A 19895-nucleotide genomic window follows, 5' to 3' on the forward strand; every position below is an offset into this window, starting at 1 on the left:
TTGGGGTAAAACAAGGACATGAAAGAGGTTGCTCTGAGAGGTTCCCTGACAACGTAGAATATGAACCAATATTCTAGCAGCCTTTTGTGCTGAAAAGTACAAATTAGGTGTCCAAAAAATAATAATTTAGTCACTCAATCCAACCACTGTTTATGGGATACTGCTGTATGCAATTGGCTGCCACATTTCGCCCACAAAATATACAATCAATTCATTTTACAGTGAACTTTACATTCTGGGAAGCACTTTGAGACGTGTCAAAGACGTGATAAGGCGCTATATCAGATGCAAGGATTATTTTTATTAGTATTATTTCCTGGTAAGACCATGTGTTAAAAATCTGCGAAGCAAAGGAAGATGTCAAACATGACCTTGACATTTAAAATTATGCTCAAGGCATCTTCTGGATAAGACGTCAAACCAACAACACACCATCTGAGGCTATTCGGGTTGATATCAAAGATCCCACGATGGATCTCAAATGGAGAAAGGAGTTTCTCCTGGTATCATGGTCAACAATCCCTCAGACAGAATGAGTCATTCATTTCATGGCTGTTTGTGAGTCATTGCTGTGTGCAAATTAGCTGCAGTGTTTGCCTCCAAATACAGTCACTACACTTTACAACAATACATCTGAAGCACTTTGAGGTGCCCTCATGACATGAAAGGCGCTATATCAAATGTAAGGAGTTTTATTATTCAACTTCTTTGAAATGACCCCAAAAGCATCTCTCAGAGTATTTTAAACACTGACAAAATTTTGCAGATACTAATGACACTAATTGACGTAAAAGGCGCTACACAAATGTCATTTGTATTGTATCCAGTCATTGCTCCCACTTCAATTCTCAGTTAAGGAAAGAACGAAGTTGCTCCTCCTCCTTATTACTGCTTGCACAGAACAGATGTGTCATAGACTTCACAACACATTTCAAATGAAGGATAACAAAATAACGACAACAAAATTACATTTGTATAGTGCCTTTCTCATCGGGAGGATGTCCCAAGGCGCTGGAACAGACAGAGTTACAGACCCGAGCTGGGAGTGGGGTGGGGAAAAAAAGCAGGGAGATCGAAAGCAGTCGAAGAGGAGGGTCTTGAAGGTGGCGAGGGAGGGAGAGGGGTGAGACGGAGGGACTGCAGGATGGAGTTCCAGAGGGTGGGTGCAGAGTGGCGGAAGGCATGCCCGCTGATAATGGGGCGAGCAAGGCGGGGGAGTGAAGCAGGCCGGAGCCCACTGAGTGGAGGGAGCGAACAGGGTGATAGGGGGTTAGGAGATCATAGAGGTAGGGGGGAGCAACACCGTGGAGGGCTTTGAAGGTGAGGACCAGGATCTTGAACTGTATCCTCTTTGTGATGGGAAGCCAGTGGAGTCGGGGAGGATGGGGGTGATAGGATCACAGAGCCTAGTGCGGGAGAGGACACGGGCTGCAGAGTTCTGGATGAGGGTCTGTAGAGAGTCAATTGCATGGCTTTAGGATTCAAAACTCCTAACCCTCCACAGGTAATATATAAAAAGTCCAGCAAGTATGTCTTCTGCCATTTATTTTGCTGTACATCTTTCATACATTCAGCTGAAAAGTCAAATGTTTTACAGGAGATTGCAATAAATTAAAAAATTAGACTTTTTCCAATTAATAAAAAGATAAGAATTCCACAAAACACTATCCCTTTAGAATATGAACACTTGGTACATTTATCAAAATCAATTCTATCTACGTTTTACATGAAATAAATCACTTTGGTTTTATAACTCCCTGGATTGAATTACATCTTTCAAGTACATTAATGTTTTCTGTATGAAATCAAATGGTTTCATGATTACAGCAGTGACTTTATTACCCTGTTCTTCGATCCACTCATTTGGCTTGTAACACTCAGAAGTGTAAAAAAAAACACTTCTATAAGATAGCTTAAAGCAAATAATTGCTTCAGAAATTTGTTTGCAAAACTCTCCAGAAATAGATCTTTGCTTTTTCGTTGCCCTGAAGCAGTTTGCTGCAATATTTTCTTAGAAAAATTTCTTGAAATCGGCTTGTCTTTTACTCCTGCGAAAAGATGATCAAATGTTTAGGATGCTGAACACATTTCGAATGTTTGCTAATTGTTTAAACAGCCTTAAAAGGCGTGAACACAGAACAAAATGAGGAACAATATATCGCACTGCTATATCAACTTTGTAACAGTAATTCCATCTCAGCAAGTGCTAAGGCTTTGTTAGTCTATGTTTGATGCTGAATTGGGGTCAATTTTGTGTCCAATATCGATGCCCATCCAAAATTCATGCATACATAGTGATGCATCAAGTCTGCCCTTAACTCACTTCTCCTTCAACCCTTAACAAGAGACCTTTGTCTGCTCCGGCAGGGCTTCTGACTGCACAGAAGAAGTGTTCTAACACACTGTGTTACCTAGTCATATTTACCAGTGTTAAACAGAGATGACTTCAATGGTAATGTACCAACGTTTTGATGTGGTAATAACCAGTCCAAACAGCAAGAGTATATCATTACAAGGTGGATAATTAAAAGAGATCAACTGTATACATTTTCCTTTTTATTCACGCTGAGGTTTTGATTGCGGAGGAAATAATAACACACTACCCTCCCCAAAGTGGCGGCTCAAGAAGTCACAAACGCGGGATGACTCACAGTGTGCGGGTCCACTTGAGGGTTCAAGATAGGGCGAGAGGTGGAGGATCAGACTGAATCCTCAGACAACACTATCTCTGTAATAGTCACCGCACTGCATTGCATTGTTGGTCCTTTCACAACAATGAGTTTTATAAAATGATACCGCAGTGAGAGGCTTGTGCCAAGGGACATTATTTGTACAGTTTCAAAGCAGTCACTTATCTGGCAGTTAGTACTGCACCTCCAGATGAACTCTGGAGCCCTTGACACTTGCTGGTTGGTCCATTTGCACAATACCCACGACACGCTGTAGCAACAAGTTGATGTAATACTTGGTCATGTAGACGAGTTATACTGTTGCCGGATTAATGAAATTTAATTGAAGTAAATAAAATTTTCTCCCGTTATCTTCAAATCCTGCCTAAAAATCTACCATACATACGAGGATTATTACCTCGCTTTTTTGTCACCATCTGACACACATTGTCTGTGAAATGCATTAATCTATGTGAAGTGTGGTTTATAAATGCAAGTTGTTGGAGATGAAATTGGGTCATTTTTTCCACTGTTAACATTGCTTCCCAACAGCAAAGGGGCAATGGATGATTGTTACTAAAAATAGCCTGGTGATCATTTCAGTCTCTCATTAGCAGTGCATTCCTATGAACCCATGTTGATAGTGAGGGCTGAAGCAGAGTAATTTCAAATATCTGAATGGGATTCCTTCTGATTAGTACTGACAATGTGACAGGTGAAGAGAAGGACCTTTGCTCTAAAGAGTAGACTGCAGTTGGAAGGAGATCCCTCGAATTGGTTGAACAACAAGATTGCATTTATAGAGTGCCTTTCACGTCGGGAAGACGTCCCAAGGCGCTGGGACACTTTAAACACTTTAAATAGAGTTGGAGAAGTGAAGAAGAGTTACCTGTACATTAGATAGTAGATGACAAATATTGATTGAAGAACAATAAAGACTAGGAAATGTCCTGCTGAGGTACAGGGTGGAACTAATGGAACCTTTGGGCAGTTGATGTGTTGAGCCTGTGGAAGAAAGATTGAGCGTATATTTCCCAAATCAATACTTCATCTGTTATCCATTACAAGACGTTTTATTTGCTGGACACAATGCCCAACAGCAGATATCCAATACTGACACTTCCAAATGTTAAAGGAATAGACAGAACACCAGAATAGAAGGAACATTTCTTCCAAATCCTAAGATTAAAAAGAATTCAATCTATAGTTTGTAATATCACAGTGCATTAAAACCTTCTAACTCAAATCTAATCAACTTTGGGACAAAGCATCTTTGGGACTGGTCTGATGGGTGCCAATAGTCTTCTCCAGTCCTATACATTCCTATGAACCTCTATTGCTATGTTCTGTCCTACCATAGTGTCTGGCATTTCCATCAGATGCACTCTGGAGTCAAATAAGAGTTCTGATCCTGAAAGTAGTTGTGTTCATATGTTCATGGAAGAGAAAGAGATGTGAAGACAATGCATTTCTTATCTATATTTTGATTAAGGTTATTCCAAATGATTTGTTAACCTCATCAATAATGCCTTCAATACATGGAATCCCATTTGTTGGGAGCCTGGGTTTAAAGTTTTTCAGTGGAAGGGGAATGTTAAGCTGCATATTCTACTGATGAGAACAGATGAATAGTCGACTATGTTATTGGGTATTACAGCTGCGATGCCCCATAATAATATTGAAAGCTAGACAAGGTCACACCCTATCCTTCCCTCGGGACTTGAAGACTCTTAAGGGAAATCTTTTGGCAATTACCTGACAATAGGAATTTGTATCAAAGCTGGACAGGGTTTCACTCCCTAAGGAAATGCCATATGTTATTCCAGGGACATATACTGAATTAATATGGGACAGGAGATTAAATCATAAAAATATCATTAAAATTAAGAAATGAATAGTGCAATCACAGCCAGGTTTTTGGTTTTCAATGTCTTTGAGCAAACACAATTTTATTTATTAATTTGTTTTAAAGCTTGAATCTGGGTCATACAGTGTGATATTCATACCTGCGCTGGACACGTTTATGACAAACATGAGAATCCTGTAAATGTTGAGACCCACCTTGAATTTTAATAGGCTGTCAACATCTTTCTTCACAACGTAAATGTGTTCTTTTATCTCAAGAAAGTGTCCGGGTTCCGCACTTTCAGCATTTAAGGACTTCTGATGGAGTTTCACATTGGTAATGATGTCTGCTATGCTTGTCCTGGAAATCAAAGCAATGTTCCGGTCAAATACATTAAAGATTAAATGGAATCTGCAAACAACAATAGGCCTTGGAATCACTGGGACATGAATAACATTTGATGTGTTACAATGTGCAATTAGAAAATCTGTGACTTTAGGAAGTAATGCTCAACTCTGCCACACTTCTATGCCGCATATTCTCAACTCTGAATTCTATACTTGGAATGGGGGAGGAAGGGAGAAATCTTTCCAATACCTTTCTTAAAACTCGTTAATTGTGTATATGTGTCAAATAGTTCTTCTTTCTGTGCTGTAAAATTCTATAATTCTACAACCTTGAAAGAATATGGGGACATGGCAGGGCAATGGGATTGAAAGTACAGCTAGCCCAGGAACAGAGAGCAGATTTGATGGGCCTCATTCTGTCCTGTAAATTTCTATAAATTCAAATGCACTTTTCCTCCTCATCTGTATAATGCATTCTATGTTGTATAATGCCTCAAAGATGCCTTATGCAAGCAAGGTGGGAGAAGAAAGGGCTAGGGTACAGGTATTTTAAAAGAAGGAAGTAGTCATTTTAAAAATAATTAAATCACATCTTAAATTAAAACTATATCTGGCAAATTACTAGAATTAAATTAAGTTTAGCATTTAAAAAATTATTTTACTCTTAAGTGTCAAAGCATTGTTTTTCGGGGGGCCAACGGCGAAAAACAATAGCTTTAAAAAAAAACATGAATTTTAAAGGATGGTTATTTTGAAAGAAGCTTGTGGAGAAAGAGGTTTGCATTCCATTCAATGTTCCCCTTCACTTTGATGAATCACTGTACCAATTAATAGAAATAGCTGCCTCTATTTATAAGTCGCCTACAATTGTAAACACAATAAACTTAAAAGGTGGAAATGATTGTGGCCTTTATATCCTGTGTACGTTCTTCACAGCTTAACCACTTGCACACTTGACTTTAAAACAATAATATGTTAATACAGTATTTTTAAACACTATTCAATCCTGTGTTAAAGTATAATTGGCAGCACTTTGACTCAACTCAATACCTTCTTGTTGCTGAGTCATAAGGTTGCGATTTTACTCACCCACGTTAGGGCATTGAACTTACGGTCTAGTCTGACATTCCAATCAACTGCTGGGAGGAGCGCTGTGCTGTCGGAGGTGCCAACCTTTGGATGAGATGCTAAACCGAGGTTCCATCTCCCTGTTCAGGTGCATGCTAAATTCAAACTACTATTCAAAAAAAATGAAGGGAGCTTTTCCCTGGTATCCTGTCCAACAAGCCCCCAGATAAAATTGGTCATTTTACTTCATGGATGCTTGTGGGGAATTGCTGTGTGCAAATCGATTGCCCCATTCGCCTACAGAATTCGCAGTCACTACACTTTACAATGAATCTTGTGAAGCAGTTTCAGATGTCTTTCAGACATGAAAGGCCCTATATCAAATGTAAGGATTATTACTATATTGGAACATTTTAATCAAAGGCAAGCAGTTATCCTGTCAATTCCAGGGTGCAAGTTACAATTAACTGAACCTTGCTTCTCAGCTGATTTGATTTACGCACAAATATTTTGTGCAGTATTAAAACTGAGTTCATTGCATCACAATAACCACTCCTTTATGATCTGACACTACACCAAAACAGCCTTTTAAATTCTCTAATAAATGTTGGACTACAAAGCTCTGGGGTGAAAAATGCGACATTTCCTAACAGATTCAATGTGATAATTATCACAGCAAACTACTTGTGAAATGTTGTGTCTCACCCTTCAACTTATCTGGAATGTGGCAATGAACGGCTCAGTCATTTTACAATGATGTGTACTACACTACACTCCACTCTGTTCACTACAGGAGAAGCCATTTGACATCGCTCCCATATGTCCACTGCAATTCCCTAGTTAGAGAAAAACACCAGATGGCATGGCTATGCAGCTGGTCAGGTTACAGGAACTGTCATGTCATCATAATAAAATGTGTAGTAATCAAATAAAGAGCTAGGAACTCGTCACTCCAGAACAATTTACCAGTGACTAATACTGCACGCTGGAACCACTGGAAAGAAATCAACAAGGGAACGGTGATTCATTCTTAATTGCAATCAAGAATTTGCTGCCTCTTATATCAGAACACCTCAAAGCTCTCTGCAGTAATTAGTCAAGGGTCAAGGTTTGAGTGGACAAACATGGAACCCATTTTGGACACAGCAAGTTCCCACAAACAGCCATGACTAATCTGGGAGATTGTTGGGCAGGACACAAGGAGAAACTCCCTTTTCTTTTTGAATAGCATCACAGTATCGTTCATCCACCCAAAGAATAGGGAGATGGGACTAAAATTTCATCTGACAGCACCCCTCAACTACTTTTGCTGGAAAGTGCTGCTGACTTTTAGAAGCAATATATGGGATTTTAGAATATCCCTTATAGTGTGTTGGGGGAAGTTTGTGAATGGAAATAGCTCGACACCAATATTTTGTTGCTAAGGAAACTGGAAACTTTCACCACAATTTAATAATCTGACAAAATAACGGTGCAATTTAAAACATTTTTGATTTGGTGATATTGAAACTATTTGTTGAACAGAGTTTAAAAGCAAGTCTTCACCCCCTCAACTCAATTGCCAGCAACAGAAACAGGAACTCATTGCCAGGCTTCGATTTTCATCACTGATCCGTAAAAACAAGAGAAACCCACATGTACAGACAGACTGGTCTGGTCCAGGAGAAACCTGTCTATCAGAGCAAACTAAGTTATGATGATGGTGATGTAACAATGGATAACAGTCAGCAACGGGGAGAGGAGATGAGTTTGCGTTTCAATACATTTCATACTACAGCAAGTCTTTGAGTCGTCTAACCGATTTGTAGCAATACAAAGAATGTACAAGTTCCACCCAACAGGCAACCTACAATTCAGTAGGTTAACTGTGGCTTCATGTTTTGCAACAAATAATAATCCATAGAAAAATACCATAAAACACAGTTTGCAAAGTGAGGGCCGAATAAGGTTTCAATAATAAAATTATGGTAATAGTTAACGCTTTGAGATTTTTTTTAACTTGAAAACTGTGTAAATGCAGCTATCAATGGGTTTCTATAATAATAATAGCATTTGGTATTGGGCCTTTTACACCTTTCAGGGTTGTTTCAAACAACTATTTGATATCTCAAACAGTTTCATTGGATTGCAGATGAACACAGCAGCCAATTTTGCACACAGCTATATAGCCACACATAACCACAGAGTAAATGATTAATTTAATCTGGAGTATTAAATTAATCCACCAATTAATTGGCCAGGACACCAGGAGAAACTCCCAATGTTACTGAACGTTACACTGTGGGTCAAGCCAATAATTCATCTCAAGTTTGAGATAAACCACTTAAGGTTCACTCTTGCAGCTAGATATCTTATGCTCTGGATTCATTACTGACATGCAACACACTGCAGAATTTTACACTGTCCTGTATGTAAATGCAACTATTAGAGGGGGTGTCAAACAGCTATTTAATGTTGCATTTGAATGGATCATGCATATTTCAGATGCTGTATCAGGGAAAATTACCATATTTTTCAAAGCACACATCTCTTGTGTGATGTGCGCACATCTTTTCACATCTCTCAAGTTCAATTTACATCATTTCCTTTGACAATTATATCAATCAATACCACAGCAAAATGGCAGGAGGAGGTCACCAAGATGCTCAAATCCTGATAAGGATTTGGAAACCAATTTTAAAATGAAATCAATAGCCCTCACTGATAAGAGTGGGGTAGGATTTTCAAATAGCACCTTCCTTACATCATCTCAAATCAAGTAAGAAGTTCAATGCTTCTCAATTCAAGACTTATTTGATGTGTGGGTAAAGCACCCTATGAAAACATTTCCCCCTAAACTCAAGTCTCATTTTTGAGCAAACATTTTATTTTTAACTCCAGGCATAGCCAGCAGTCGCACATGGACTGTGCAAAGAGAGGCTGCAGATCTCTATTCTTCCCCCTTGGGTCTGTGGTTCTGCAATTAGCAGGATCACAAGGTCAAAAACAGCAGAAGCCAGAAGTGTCGGTGTGTTTTAAAAAAAACCTTCACATCACTGACTATGTTCCCAGCAGGAAAAGATTAAACGTCCTTAAAATGAATTGAATTTGGTAAAGCAATGTTTTCCCAAAGCAGCTTTCTTTAGTTCAAGACCTACATGCTTCCGCCCCTTGAATTATAGAGCATTCAACATCCTTTGGTGCTATTTCAACCAGTCATTTTGATTTAATGCAAGGGTTTATTTAATATAATGCAATACACCAATGAATGAAGCAGACATGGCCAGGTTTTGTAAATCGGTTGTACAGAGGAATTGTGAACTGTATGAAACCACTACACAAAAGGTATTTATGGATTAACATAACTGTGCTTAATACTGCACACAGGCTTTTAACCCAAATCCCAAGATTCAACATGACTCAGTCAAAGAAGCAGGTAGAGAACATGAAAAAAAGCCCACACATGTAGTAAATCTGAAATCCACAGGCGTGTGCGTATTTAAAGTCAACATTGAATTGCATTCAACAACAAATTGCATTTATATAGGACAGTGCTTTACAGTGGCAGAGTCTGACACCGAGCTGTTTACTTCTTAACTCTGGGAGGAGGCAAGTGTGAATGAAGAGCGGAAATGAGGTAAGGCAGAGCTAAGAATTAAAATGCTTTCTTGAAAATGAATGTTTGAAGGGCATGCTTGTTGACAGCGTTATGTTTTACGCACCATCAGGCCCAAGGCTGCTGGGAGGCAAAGGCATCAATAACGACATTGTAAAGCATAAAAAGCTTGGACGTAACAAGCCCACAGCAAAGGCTGTGATATTATCTTGGGCGATGTGCTACCAAGGACATAAGGCTGCAAACTAACATTCAACTGATTCCACGGCAATATAAGAACATCATAAAGGTCAAATAAAAATAAATAAATCATGAGTAATTTTGATTTCTCTTCTTCCCCCCCGACGACATGATGTACGTGCCACTCTTGTGTAAATCAAATAAGACATCTACGGCTACCTCCAAACAAAATTATAAAGAACCAAGTATAACTTGTCAATGTCATGCTTGCTTTTGCAAAGGTGGTTGTTTGCCTCAAACATAAAGCGCAATGTGCCCAAGAAACTGGTAATCTGATAAGAGATTACTATTCAATTTTTGCCATGCATGATCTGAAATTTACAAAAGCTTAAACGACAGAGCTTTAGAGCAGGGCAAAAGGGAAGAGTCCATTTCCAGTATAAAGCAGTGCCAAGATAATAATTCTCCACTACAGATAAGCTTCACTAAACTGGGTTTCTTTTGAAACATGGAGGAACATTAAAGTGCCATTTTTTGTCAATGTCAGCAGTGTATTCTCATTCTCTCTCTGTTTCTTTGGTACGAGGAGAGATGTTAAACAGGAATAGGGTTTAACTTTTTATTCACTGTCAAGCTGTGCCTTATTTTAAATCTGACCACAATAATGTCTGGTCTGTGACGAGCCAATCAGAATAAGGAATGTTGCTTCAAAATAGTTTCAATAAAGCTCGTTATTGTATAGGGAAGACTGCATGGTTTGGTAGAATGAGATCAAATTAGCCAAAGGCATTCATCATTCATATCTGCAGCCAATAAAAAATTTCTCAGTCAACAAAGAGAATAGCTTTGGTTTTATTGCCCCCTCCCACAAATCTTCAGTTCCTCCCTTTCTCCTTTCATCAGGTACTCACTGTCCCAATGTCACTCTTGAGCTGCCTGTTACGAGAGATGCAATATTTTGTGTGTTTATGTGTCACTGTCCTATGATTTATTCCACACAGTCAATGAAGCAATGCTTCTAAATATAGCACTTATTCCAGATGATCAGTATTTCACCTTGTGGAGATACACTAAGTGTGATAGAAAGTGAGTTTGCACCAGTGTATCGGTGCATCACACAAGCAACATTAGATCTACATTTCCCAGTTAGCAATTCCCTTGCTCTGAACTTTGCCTCAGGGAGACTTCTATTCACCCTCATTTGACCATAACAATTTATTGAATATGGTATTCATTTTATGAACCTTAAGAAGATGAAGGGCTGATTGGACCAGCAGGGATTTAAACCTTAGTCTGTTATATTTTCCAATGGATGATTCATAAAATTGACATCTTAATCTGGCTCCATGAATAGGTGCCAATTGTTACTTTTAAACAAAATGCCTACAATGAGAATTGGGTCATGAACATAAACCCAAAGGATTGGAATTCCCCAATGGTAGGGAAAACAAAACAAACAAACCTTTTGAAATCAGCAAAAGCATGATGAGAATCAAAGACTCCCAAGATGCAAAATTCCTTATGGTCTTACTCTTAAAAGTGCAGAAAGACAGCTTTAAATGAAGACTGGATTTAAATTCAAAATTCTGCACAATCTTATTGATAGTGGCATAAGAAGTTTCAGACCTCTTATATACTAATACCCTAGAGTGAACGATCTTAAATAAGTGTGGAAGATATTAAACGGTACAGAGAAAGTCCCAGTATTTTCAGATAGCCAAAGATAGCAGCAAAATAGGGTAATAGATTCAACGTTGCAAAGGGCAATCTTCAGACTGGCACAAGGAACTATTTCTTTACCCAGAGGGCAAACGGTCACTTAGCAATTGGTTAACAGGAAGGATGGTAGACACCAAGGCACTGAACTCTGAGAAACTGTTTCATGAAATAGTTGGAAGATAAGGTGGGTATTTTGGAAGGGTGAGGTCAAATATGACTTTCTTCAATGATTCTGTGAATGTACCAGAGGAGCCTTTACTGGATACAATTGGACATAGACGCTTGTAATATGGCAGGAAGGAGGAAGCTTACTACTATTTCATTCAATTAATAAATAAAGTTACATCCATTGCTAGCCACAATCCCTTTAGTTGCACAACAATTACTTGCATTTATATAGCGCCTTTCATGTGAGGTAGTGTCCTGGAACCGCGTAACCCTCAATCAGAACATTCCCCCCTATGACATAAAAAAATAAATGTTGAGATTGCGTTAGCAATTAAAAATGGGAACATTTTCAATTAGTAGATTGAATCAATGTTAAAAACTAATTGTCAGCTTAACGAAGGGATCTCCACTTCTTTTTTTAAAAAAAACCTCTCAGCACTCCAAAAATCAGCTTGCCTTTTTTTTCCCCCACTTATCTTTTGAACTGGGATTCTGGTTTGATTTGAACACGAGCAGAAAACAAAACAAATTATTCTACAACCGAAGAACAATGCGGCTTATCCCTGGACCATGTAACACTCCTTTAGACCCTGAGATTCCATTACAGTAATAGACTGACAGATGGATTCTGAATTGTTTCTACAGTGTAGTCAATCCCCACTGTTTTGAGTGTCAAACTAGGCTGTTATTAAGCATACCAAGACAGTACCCGAGTAAAGGTGCTATAGTGGTGGTTGTTACGACAACTGCCTCTCCTCAAAAAACAATTAAATATCAGAATTATTTATTCTGATTAGTTTCTTTAGTTTCCACAAGCTATGAATTTGACAGTACTGGGGAAAATTAACTTAAGAGAATAGATAAAGTGTATGGTATCACAGTAATTCAGCTCCCTTTCCCTGTCATCTCAGTAGCTCCTTTGACTTAACTAAACTCAAGACTGCAAACATTCAAAATCAATCTTTATACTATTAAGAAGAACAAAGGCAAATAGAAGACGTGACGGCATTAATAATAATTCTAAAAGCCGTCAGTGATCATCGCTCCGTCAACGTTATTGTAAGTGAAATGTGTGCCAGACAGAATCAATTCCCAAAACAAACGTACAGGGATTCGCATTAGTGTCAAGTCAAATCAATGTCAATACCAAAATAGTACAGAGACTGGCAAGGGGATTCTTTGCATCTCAATGCTTACGTAGAATGAAGCACTTCAGCAGCTATCGGCAAGTTACTCAAGCTGCCTTGCAATTGCTGCCAAAGCCAACCTCAGCATCTTGGCCCAGGAAGGGAGCCATGGCATAGATAGAGTGAGTCCCAACTTTCAATGGTGTTCCTGTCCTGGATAATGCAAGGAGATACCAGGGTCCAAAATGTAAGTTTGGCTAAAGGCCTTGGACGAATAACCCTGTTCAAAAATATACAGGTGACTGCAATTTACTGAACGAATTAAAAACTTTACACAATGTTGCATCATTTGCATCACCATTGGTAGTTAATGGCATAAATATAGTCGAAGATGACCCTCCAATGCAGAGCTGGGGGTGTCTTGCATTGTCGGAGGTGCCGTCCTTTGGATGAGACGTTAATAATTTAGACTTCATTTAGACCTCCGTGTACACCTCTTTATACTGCAATTAATATTGGTCTTTGACTGCATGCTTTGATGTTATTAGCAACATGAAATGGCTTTGCTCTAAGCTGACCCTGTCCATTTGTCTGTGTGTAATGGTTTCAAATAACTTGCATTAATTGGAGAATTTTGCCGGATAACACATTTGCCAGAAGTTACATTTAATTGATGTGCGTAGCATACCTATGTAGTACTCCATCTTTTGACATGTGTAGACACAGTTGTGTTATGCACAATGTGGAAACGTGCTATGAGAATTACAGGTTCTCTTTAATTGTGTCATTAACTTTCAAGGAGAGGATTTATCAATTAACAACCAAACCTCTTCATTTGTTAATTGTATAATTAGGGACACTTGTAACTCTCTGCAAAGATGGCACATATACATGTTTTGTTTACACATGACAATAAGACTCCAGGGGAAAAAGCACGATTCAGTGGTGGAGGTATAAAGGCGGCACTGATTATCGACAATAAAAAAAAACTTCAAATGTGAAGAGCAAGCGTGTACCAGAGAGGTTATAAAGTTTCATCATGATAGCACAATATCATATGTGAAATGATTGCACCTGAAGCGCATGGAGGTTGCATTTCTTTTCACCGAGCTGGGAATGAATGCTGATAGCCTTGTGCTACAGAATGTGAATTGTCAGCTTCATCCAACACAACATCCTCTTCAGAAATTTCCTCCGTTCACACTGCATTACTCCAATAAAAGCAGCGCTTGGTCTTTAGCTGTAACACTTACGAGTTTGGACAGCTTTCAGCCTTAACTATAGAGAAAGCTTCTTTCCAATTGCGCAGGAGGGCCTGACAGGGACAGTCAGTTGGGATGTTATTAACAAGCTTCGTGGTGGCTGTTTCACATGCAATTGGATCCAGAGCATTTCTAAATACACGGTCAAGTCTTTGAAGGTAATTCCTTTTTCAATGCACATTTCCTGCCCTTCTTTTGAGTTAAGAGCCTGGCAAAGGGCAGAGAGACACCAAATACTATTGTATCCAGGTTCTACAAAGCGTGTATGAGCACCTTCTGGAGAGTGGACTCAAATATTCTCTCTCTTGCTATGGACCTCTGCCTAATGGTAAAATGTTTCCAGCTCCTGACGGGACAGTCACACTTCAGACCAAACAAAATCCATTTTCATGTGGCGCTCCCGGTACTTTGGTTTGGAGACTTTTAATCGTAGTGATGGATTTCTGTGCACGATATCCAGCCGACCAAAAACAAGTAGGCCAGCAAGACCCACAAACAGCCACGCACAAATTATTCACTCATTTGGAGGCTTGTTGGCTGGTGGACCTGGAGAAACTCCCTTTTCATTTCAGGCAGTACCATGGGATCTTTGACTTCTGAACAAGCAGATAGATGTTCAGTTTCAAAAATCAGCAGCTCAGAACTGGTAACGCTCCCCCAGTACCGCACAGTAATAACCGACAGCCTAGACTAGAAAGCAACACCCCATTGGAAGCTTGAAACAATAATTCTCTGATCCAGTAGCAAGAGTGCTAAGTATAAAAGAATGCAAAAAATATTGTTAATTGGTCATTCATCTCGCGGCTATTTGCGGAACCCTGCTGGCCCAAAATAGCTGCTCACTTGACTGCGTCACTACCCGTTACAGTAATTATTTTGAGACATTTCAACATATTAAAGAGCTATAAAAATGCATTTCTAATTTCCTGTAAGCAGTTTCCTTCTCAGCTGGTTATTTGTGTTGGCAAATTTCAGACTGGGGCAGGCCGGTGAGATACACATATGCAGAATATGGGTCACAGTTTTGTCAAATTTCCCTGCCACGTACGGACTAACATCATGTAAGGTTGATGATCACTATTCTGCATTCCCTGGTCCTAATAAATCAAGATAAAATCATAGTGCCAGCATATTTCAGCGGTTAGCACACACTGACAGGACATATTCTAACATGCCAGTGTCATTGGATGTTAGTGTAATGCCTATATAAACATGGCAGAAAAACTCAAGCACAGAATGCGGCTTACTACAGCTGGAAGGGCCACTACTGAAACAGTGCAAATCCTTTCAATTTCATGCAGCAGGAACTAGGTCAGTTAGACCAAAGCCCAGCTGGGATGTGAAACACGGTCACAGATGTGGTATGCTTAGCTTATAATCAAAAAAAATCCCCAAAGATCCACTATACACAAGAAAATCTACAGGCAAACAACCACAACACCATCCCGGTTGAAAAAAAAGTAAAGCGTTTCTCATAAATAATATCCGCCAGTAAATTGGTTTTAAAATAATTTAACGATTACGATTTGTTCGAAGGGAAAACAATTCTGACATTGAAAATCAAGAGGGACTGAATTTGGGTTTATTACTGAAACCCAAGGTGCAAGATTTACAAATAACATGCAGCACAGAAACAGGGCACTTGGCCCAACCAGTCTATGCTGGTGTATACATTCCACATCAGTTTCCACCCATTCCTTTACTCCCTCCCACACCCTTCTGTTCAACTCTCCCTCATGTAAAGGTCTAGTTTCCTCTTGAATGCATCTACACCAACTGAATCAACCACCACTTCAAGCACCGAGTTACACAATCTCATTGCACTCTGCATCAAGTAGTTTCTTCTAAATTCTCTTTTTGATTCCCTCGTTGCTCTCTTATATTTGTGTCCCCTGAAGTTTTTGATGAGGGCTTAATTGTACTTTGTGAGCTCGTAAAACAGCCTTCAACAGAAATGTTCAGCACAGAATGTGTGTGTGTGTGTGTGTGGGGGGGGGGGGAGGAGAATATTTCAAACTACCTGCATTTTGACCTCACTAATCCAATAACTCAAGGGACTGGGCAAAAGTGACCTACCTTAGTGAGGTGACCCGATTACTGAAACAGGTCGATGATTCAGGTCACTGATGTAATGTTAAGGGCATTGGTAATGGGCGAGGGTGATGAACATTCAACAACCATACTTTACAATCTCATTAAAATAAAGGCATTGTTTTATTTGTAAAGGGGTGTTTGTACCGTGTTTGTACTGGAGGCGGACACTGTATGGCCGCAATCAATGAGTGTTATCCTGAATAGTGAGCTGGCGGGTTTACTAAAGCAGACGGCCTATCTTTTAACATTGACAATGAAAGAGACTGAAAATGTGCCCGCAATTGTGAGGGGGGCTGCACTAGTGAGGTGACCTCAAACCAGATTTCTATTGTACGATACTTTTGGCTTCAAATGGGCCACATTCATCCATTACACCTCTGATCTCGGTTTCTCCCTGCCTCAACCCGTCCCCTTTTTTTTAAAAAACCTTAAATGCCAGTTGAACAACTACTTATTCAACTGCGCCTTTGGTCACCCCCTCACCCCCCACCCCACCTTGCTTAGCGGCCAATCAGGTCAGTGCTGTGCTCTGCGATATTATCCTACATGAAGTGCGATATAAATGAAAGCGGTTATTTATAATAATAATCCTTGCATTTGATATAGTGCTTTTCACGTCGGGAGGACGTCCCAAAGCGCTTCACAGAGCACACTGTAAAGTGAATTGACTGTATATCTGTGGGCGAACGCGGCAGCCAATTGCGTACAGCAATGTCTCACAAACAGTCATATGGATTGAAAATGACCAATTTATTATTGTTTTGTTTTTTTGGAGGGATTATTATTAGGCTCTGTGTGGAGTAAGGAAACTTGCCCAAGGTTTGGCCCTGACCAGCCTGGAATTGAACTTAGGTCTCTCACTTGCAAAGCGAGTGCTCTAACCACTGAGCTACAGGACTCCACGATTTCATTGCCATTGAGTCTTTAGATAATTATTAACAATTGGATGCATTTGATATAGAGCTTCATCACATCATTGAGACTTCTCAAAGCGCTTCACGGGATATATTCTGAAGTGGAGTGACTGTGTATTTTGTGGGTGATTCAGCCATGGACGATACTACTCTCCGCATTAGTTGAAGGTAGTGGGCAGGACAGGGTGGTAAGATATCTAAACTGATTTAAACTGATTCTCCTCCTCAAATAGGCTGCACACTCAGCCATCATAAAGCACCAAACTAAGGCCTGACCAGCTGCCACAACATCCAGCCGATTACATGTACCTGACTGTATGTTACGAGATGCAGTATCAGCACATGTACCTCATTTCCTGCACTTGACGAACCAACTCCTTCTGATTTTTCAGCATCGACTCGAGGCTTTTGGAACCAACGTCACCCTAGTTCAGCAAAGACAAAACAATGTTTAATCAAAGCAAACCTGGATTGAACATGGGCACTTCAGTTTTGAAGGGTTTGTAATTTGCCGTACATATTTAAAAAGTTAACTGGGTGTGAGCTCACTGTGGTGACCGTCTAACTTTTACAAAAATATAATAACGATCCTGCATATATCACATAGTTGAGATGTCAGTGTTTCACAGAATATATCGTAAAGTTAATTGACTGTATTTTGTGGGCAAAACACATCAACCAATTGCGCCAGTGTCCCACAAACAGTTATTTTACAGATCATTAACCACGGAAAGCAATCCAGCAATAGACAGGAGTAAGGAAACTTACCTAAGGATTTGTGCTGCCCGGGAATTGAACTCGGGTCCTCTCGCTTGCCATGCGAGCGGGCTTGCCGCTATACTGTGGAACTCCAAAATAGACGAGTGCATCTCTTTGTTGCTACTTCAAGCTTTAAAAGTGTCAGGCTGGAAGCAAACATTCCACCTAGTGGCCCATTATGGAGCAGCACGGTTTGAGAACAGTCTCTCTTAAGAATTGGAGATAACATGGCAGGGAGCAACGGGGTGAAAATTGTCTGCGAGACACGATACACTTTCTCCGTTTACCTAGAAAACCACCAACATTGGGGGGTCCCTGTTGTGACAACAGCCAACAAGACACTCGCCTCAGGTCATTTATCCCCAAGGTTTAATGGCTCTGACAGACCTGACCGTGGAATACCAGACAATGAGTCTTGTAGCTCAGTGGTTAGAGCACTCGCTTTGCAAGTGAGAGACCTGAGTTCAATTCCAGGCAGAGGGCGAAACCTTGGGCAAGTTTCCTTACTCCACACAGAGCCTAATAATAATCCCTCCAAAACAAAACAATAATAAATTGGTCATTTTCAATCTACGACTGTTTGTGGGACATTGCTGTGCGCAATTGGCTGCCGCGTTCGCCCACAAATATACAGTCGATTCACTTTACAGTCTATTCTGTGAAGCGCTTTGGGACGTCCTCCCGACGTGAAAAGCGCTATATCAAATGCAAGGATTATTATTATTATTATAATGGCAATGGATCTCAATTCTAAGTGGATATTGATCCTCAATAGTAAATGTAAATGAAAGAGCCAGCTAGGATTTACATCAATAACCCTAGTAACAACAACAAAAAGCATTTGTATAGACGTCTAGAAGACATGAAAAGCACTGTATCAAATGCAAGGATTATTATTATTGTATAGCGCCTTTCAAGTCAGGAGGATGTCCCAAACTAACACTACAAATTTATTCATACGTTTTCCTTTCACTGAAAAAATGTAATTGAAAAAAAACACACTTCATCACAACCTCATTAAACACAAACCTTCTGAACTGTATCAGGTCAGATAATTCTCAATTGCTCCCAATCGCAAATGGTAATCTCAGTAATCCCCACCCACCTCCCCAACAAAACCTCTTAGCACGGAACTCGTCAGAAGCATCCATGGGTGATGTTGAGTATTCATGATTGCCTCCCACTGGAGGGCCTCGACATAACCACCCTGCACGGATCAAATTACTCAGGAACGCGGAGATTGAGTCTTGAGGCTGACACGATAATGTAAAAAATAACAACAAACCACCTAAACTGCTTGGAATAAACGTTAAGATGGGGAAATGATTGGGAGCTCTGAGCGAAGCAACACTTCGCTGTCTGTGTTCATTCTGTGGGGGGTTCTAATCATTTTAAAACTACAACGACTTGCATTCATATTAGCAATGTGGCTGAGCCCGACACTGAGCCGGGAGAAGGGAGGAGGTGACCGTAAGCACAGTTGAAGAGGAAGGTCTTCAGTCGTGATGTATAAGAGGCAAAGGAGGGGGCAAGGCGGAGGGATTGAGGACATGGTGGATGAAAACTAACACTGCCTTCAGCCCCAGTTTTCATTTGCTCAGCTGTCCCACATGGTATCAGAAACAAGACCTTCTGTTTAACCAGATAATCCGGTCACAAGCTTCCAACACAGCTCCAGCTATACTTAGAGAACACAAACTACAGAAGGATTTAAAAAGGTATGAAGCAAGACTGTTACCCATTTATTAATTTAGTATATATAATATATACATATAAAATACACACAAATTCAAGCTAAGGTTATCTGGTTATAGTCTTTACCTACTGCATGTATTTTTCACTCTGCCTTTCAATGCACAGATCTACAATGATTTATTTGATTGTAGGTATTCCCTGCACGACAAAATTATTTTTACCTATTGTTTACAGAAGTGTCTACCTGTAATCCTCAACAGGCAGATTACAACTCTCGACAGTCGAGTGATAAAGACACCACCCAATGCAGTATGAAGACGATGAGCCTGGAACACTGCAGGTTCCACACCCAGGCACAGAGGTGAATTAGCTAATCTCAGGGAGTAGTTGGGCTATAGTTGGGTTAGGGAGGGGGAACCAACTGCTCTCGATTGCTATCCAGACACCCGCTT

At 39.9% G+C, this 19895-nt stretch overlaps 1 protein-coding gene across 1 annotated transcript in view; it reads right to left on the reverse strand.

Moving 5' to 3' along the window:
- Positions 1-1528: 1528 nt before the first annotated feature.
- LOC103188904 (protein ERGIC-53) overlaps positions 1529-19895 on the reverse strand; it is a 29525-nt gene continuing 11158 nt past the window's right edge. The window contains exons 10-13 of the mRNA XM_007909079.2: positions 17338-17414; positions 4731-4875; positions 3559-3674; positions 1529-2048 (exon numbers count right to left, since the gene is read on the reverse strand). Coding sequence (XP_007907270.1) covers positions 2012-2048; positions 3559-3674; positions 4731-4875; positions 17338-17414 — 375 coding nt within the window. The 3' untranslated portion in view covers positions 1529-2011. The remainder of the gene's footprint in view (positions 2049-3558; positions 3675-4730; positions 4876-17337; positions 17415-19895) is intronic.

This window comes from Callorhinchus milii, unplaced genomic scaffold (assembly GCF_018977255.1).
Source record: "Callorhinchus milii isolate IMCB2004 unplaced genomic scaffold, IMCB_Cmil_1.0 Scaffold22, whole genome shotgun sequence".
Taxonomy (NCBI): domain Eukaryota; kingdom Metazoa; phylum Chordata; class Chondrichthyes; order Chimaeriformes; family Callorhinchidae; genus Callorhinchus; species Callorhinchus milii.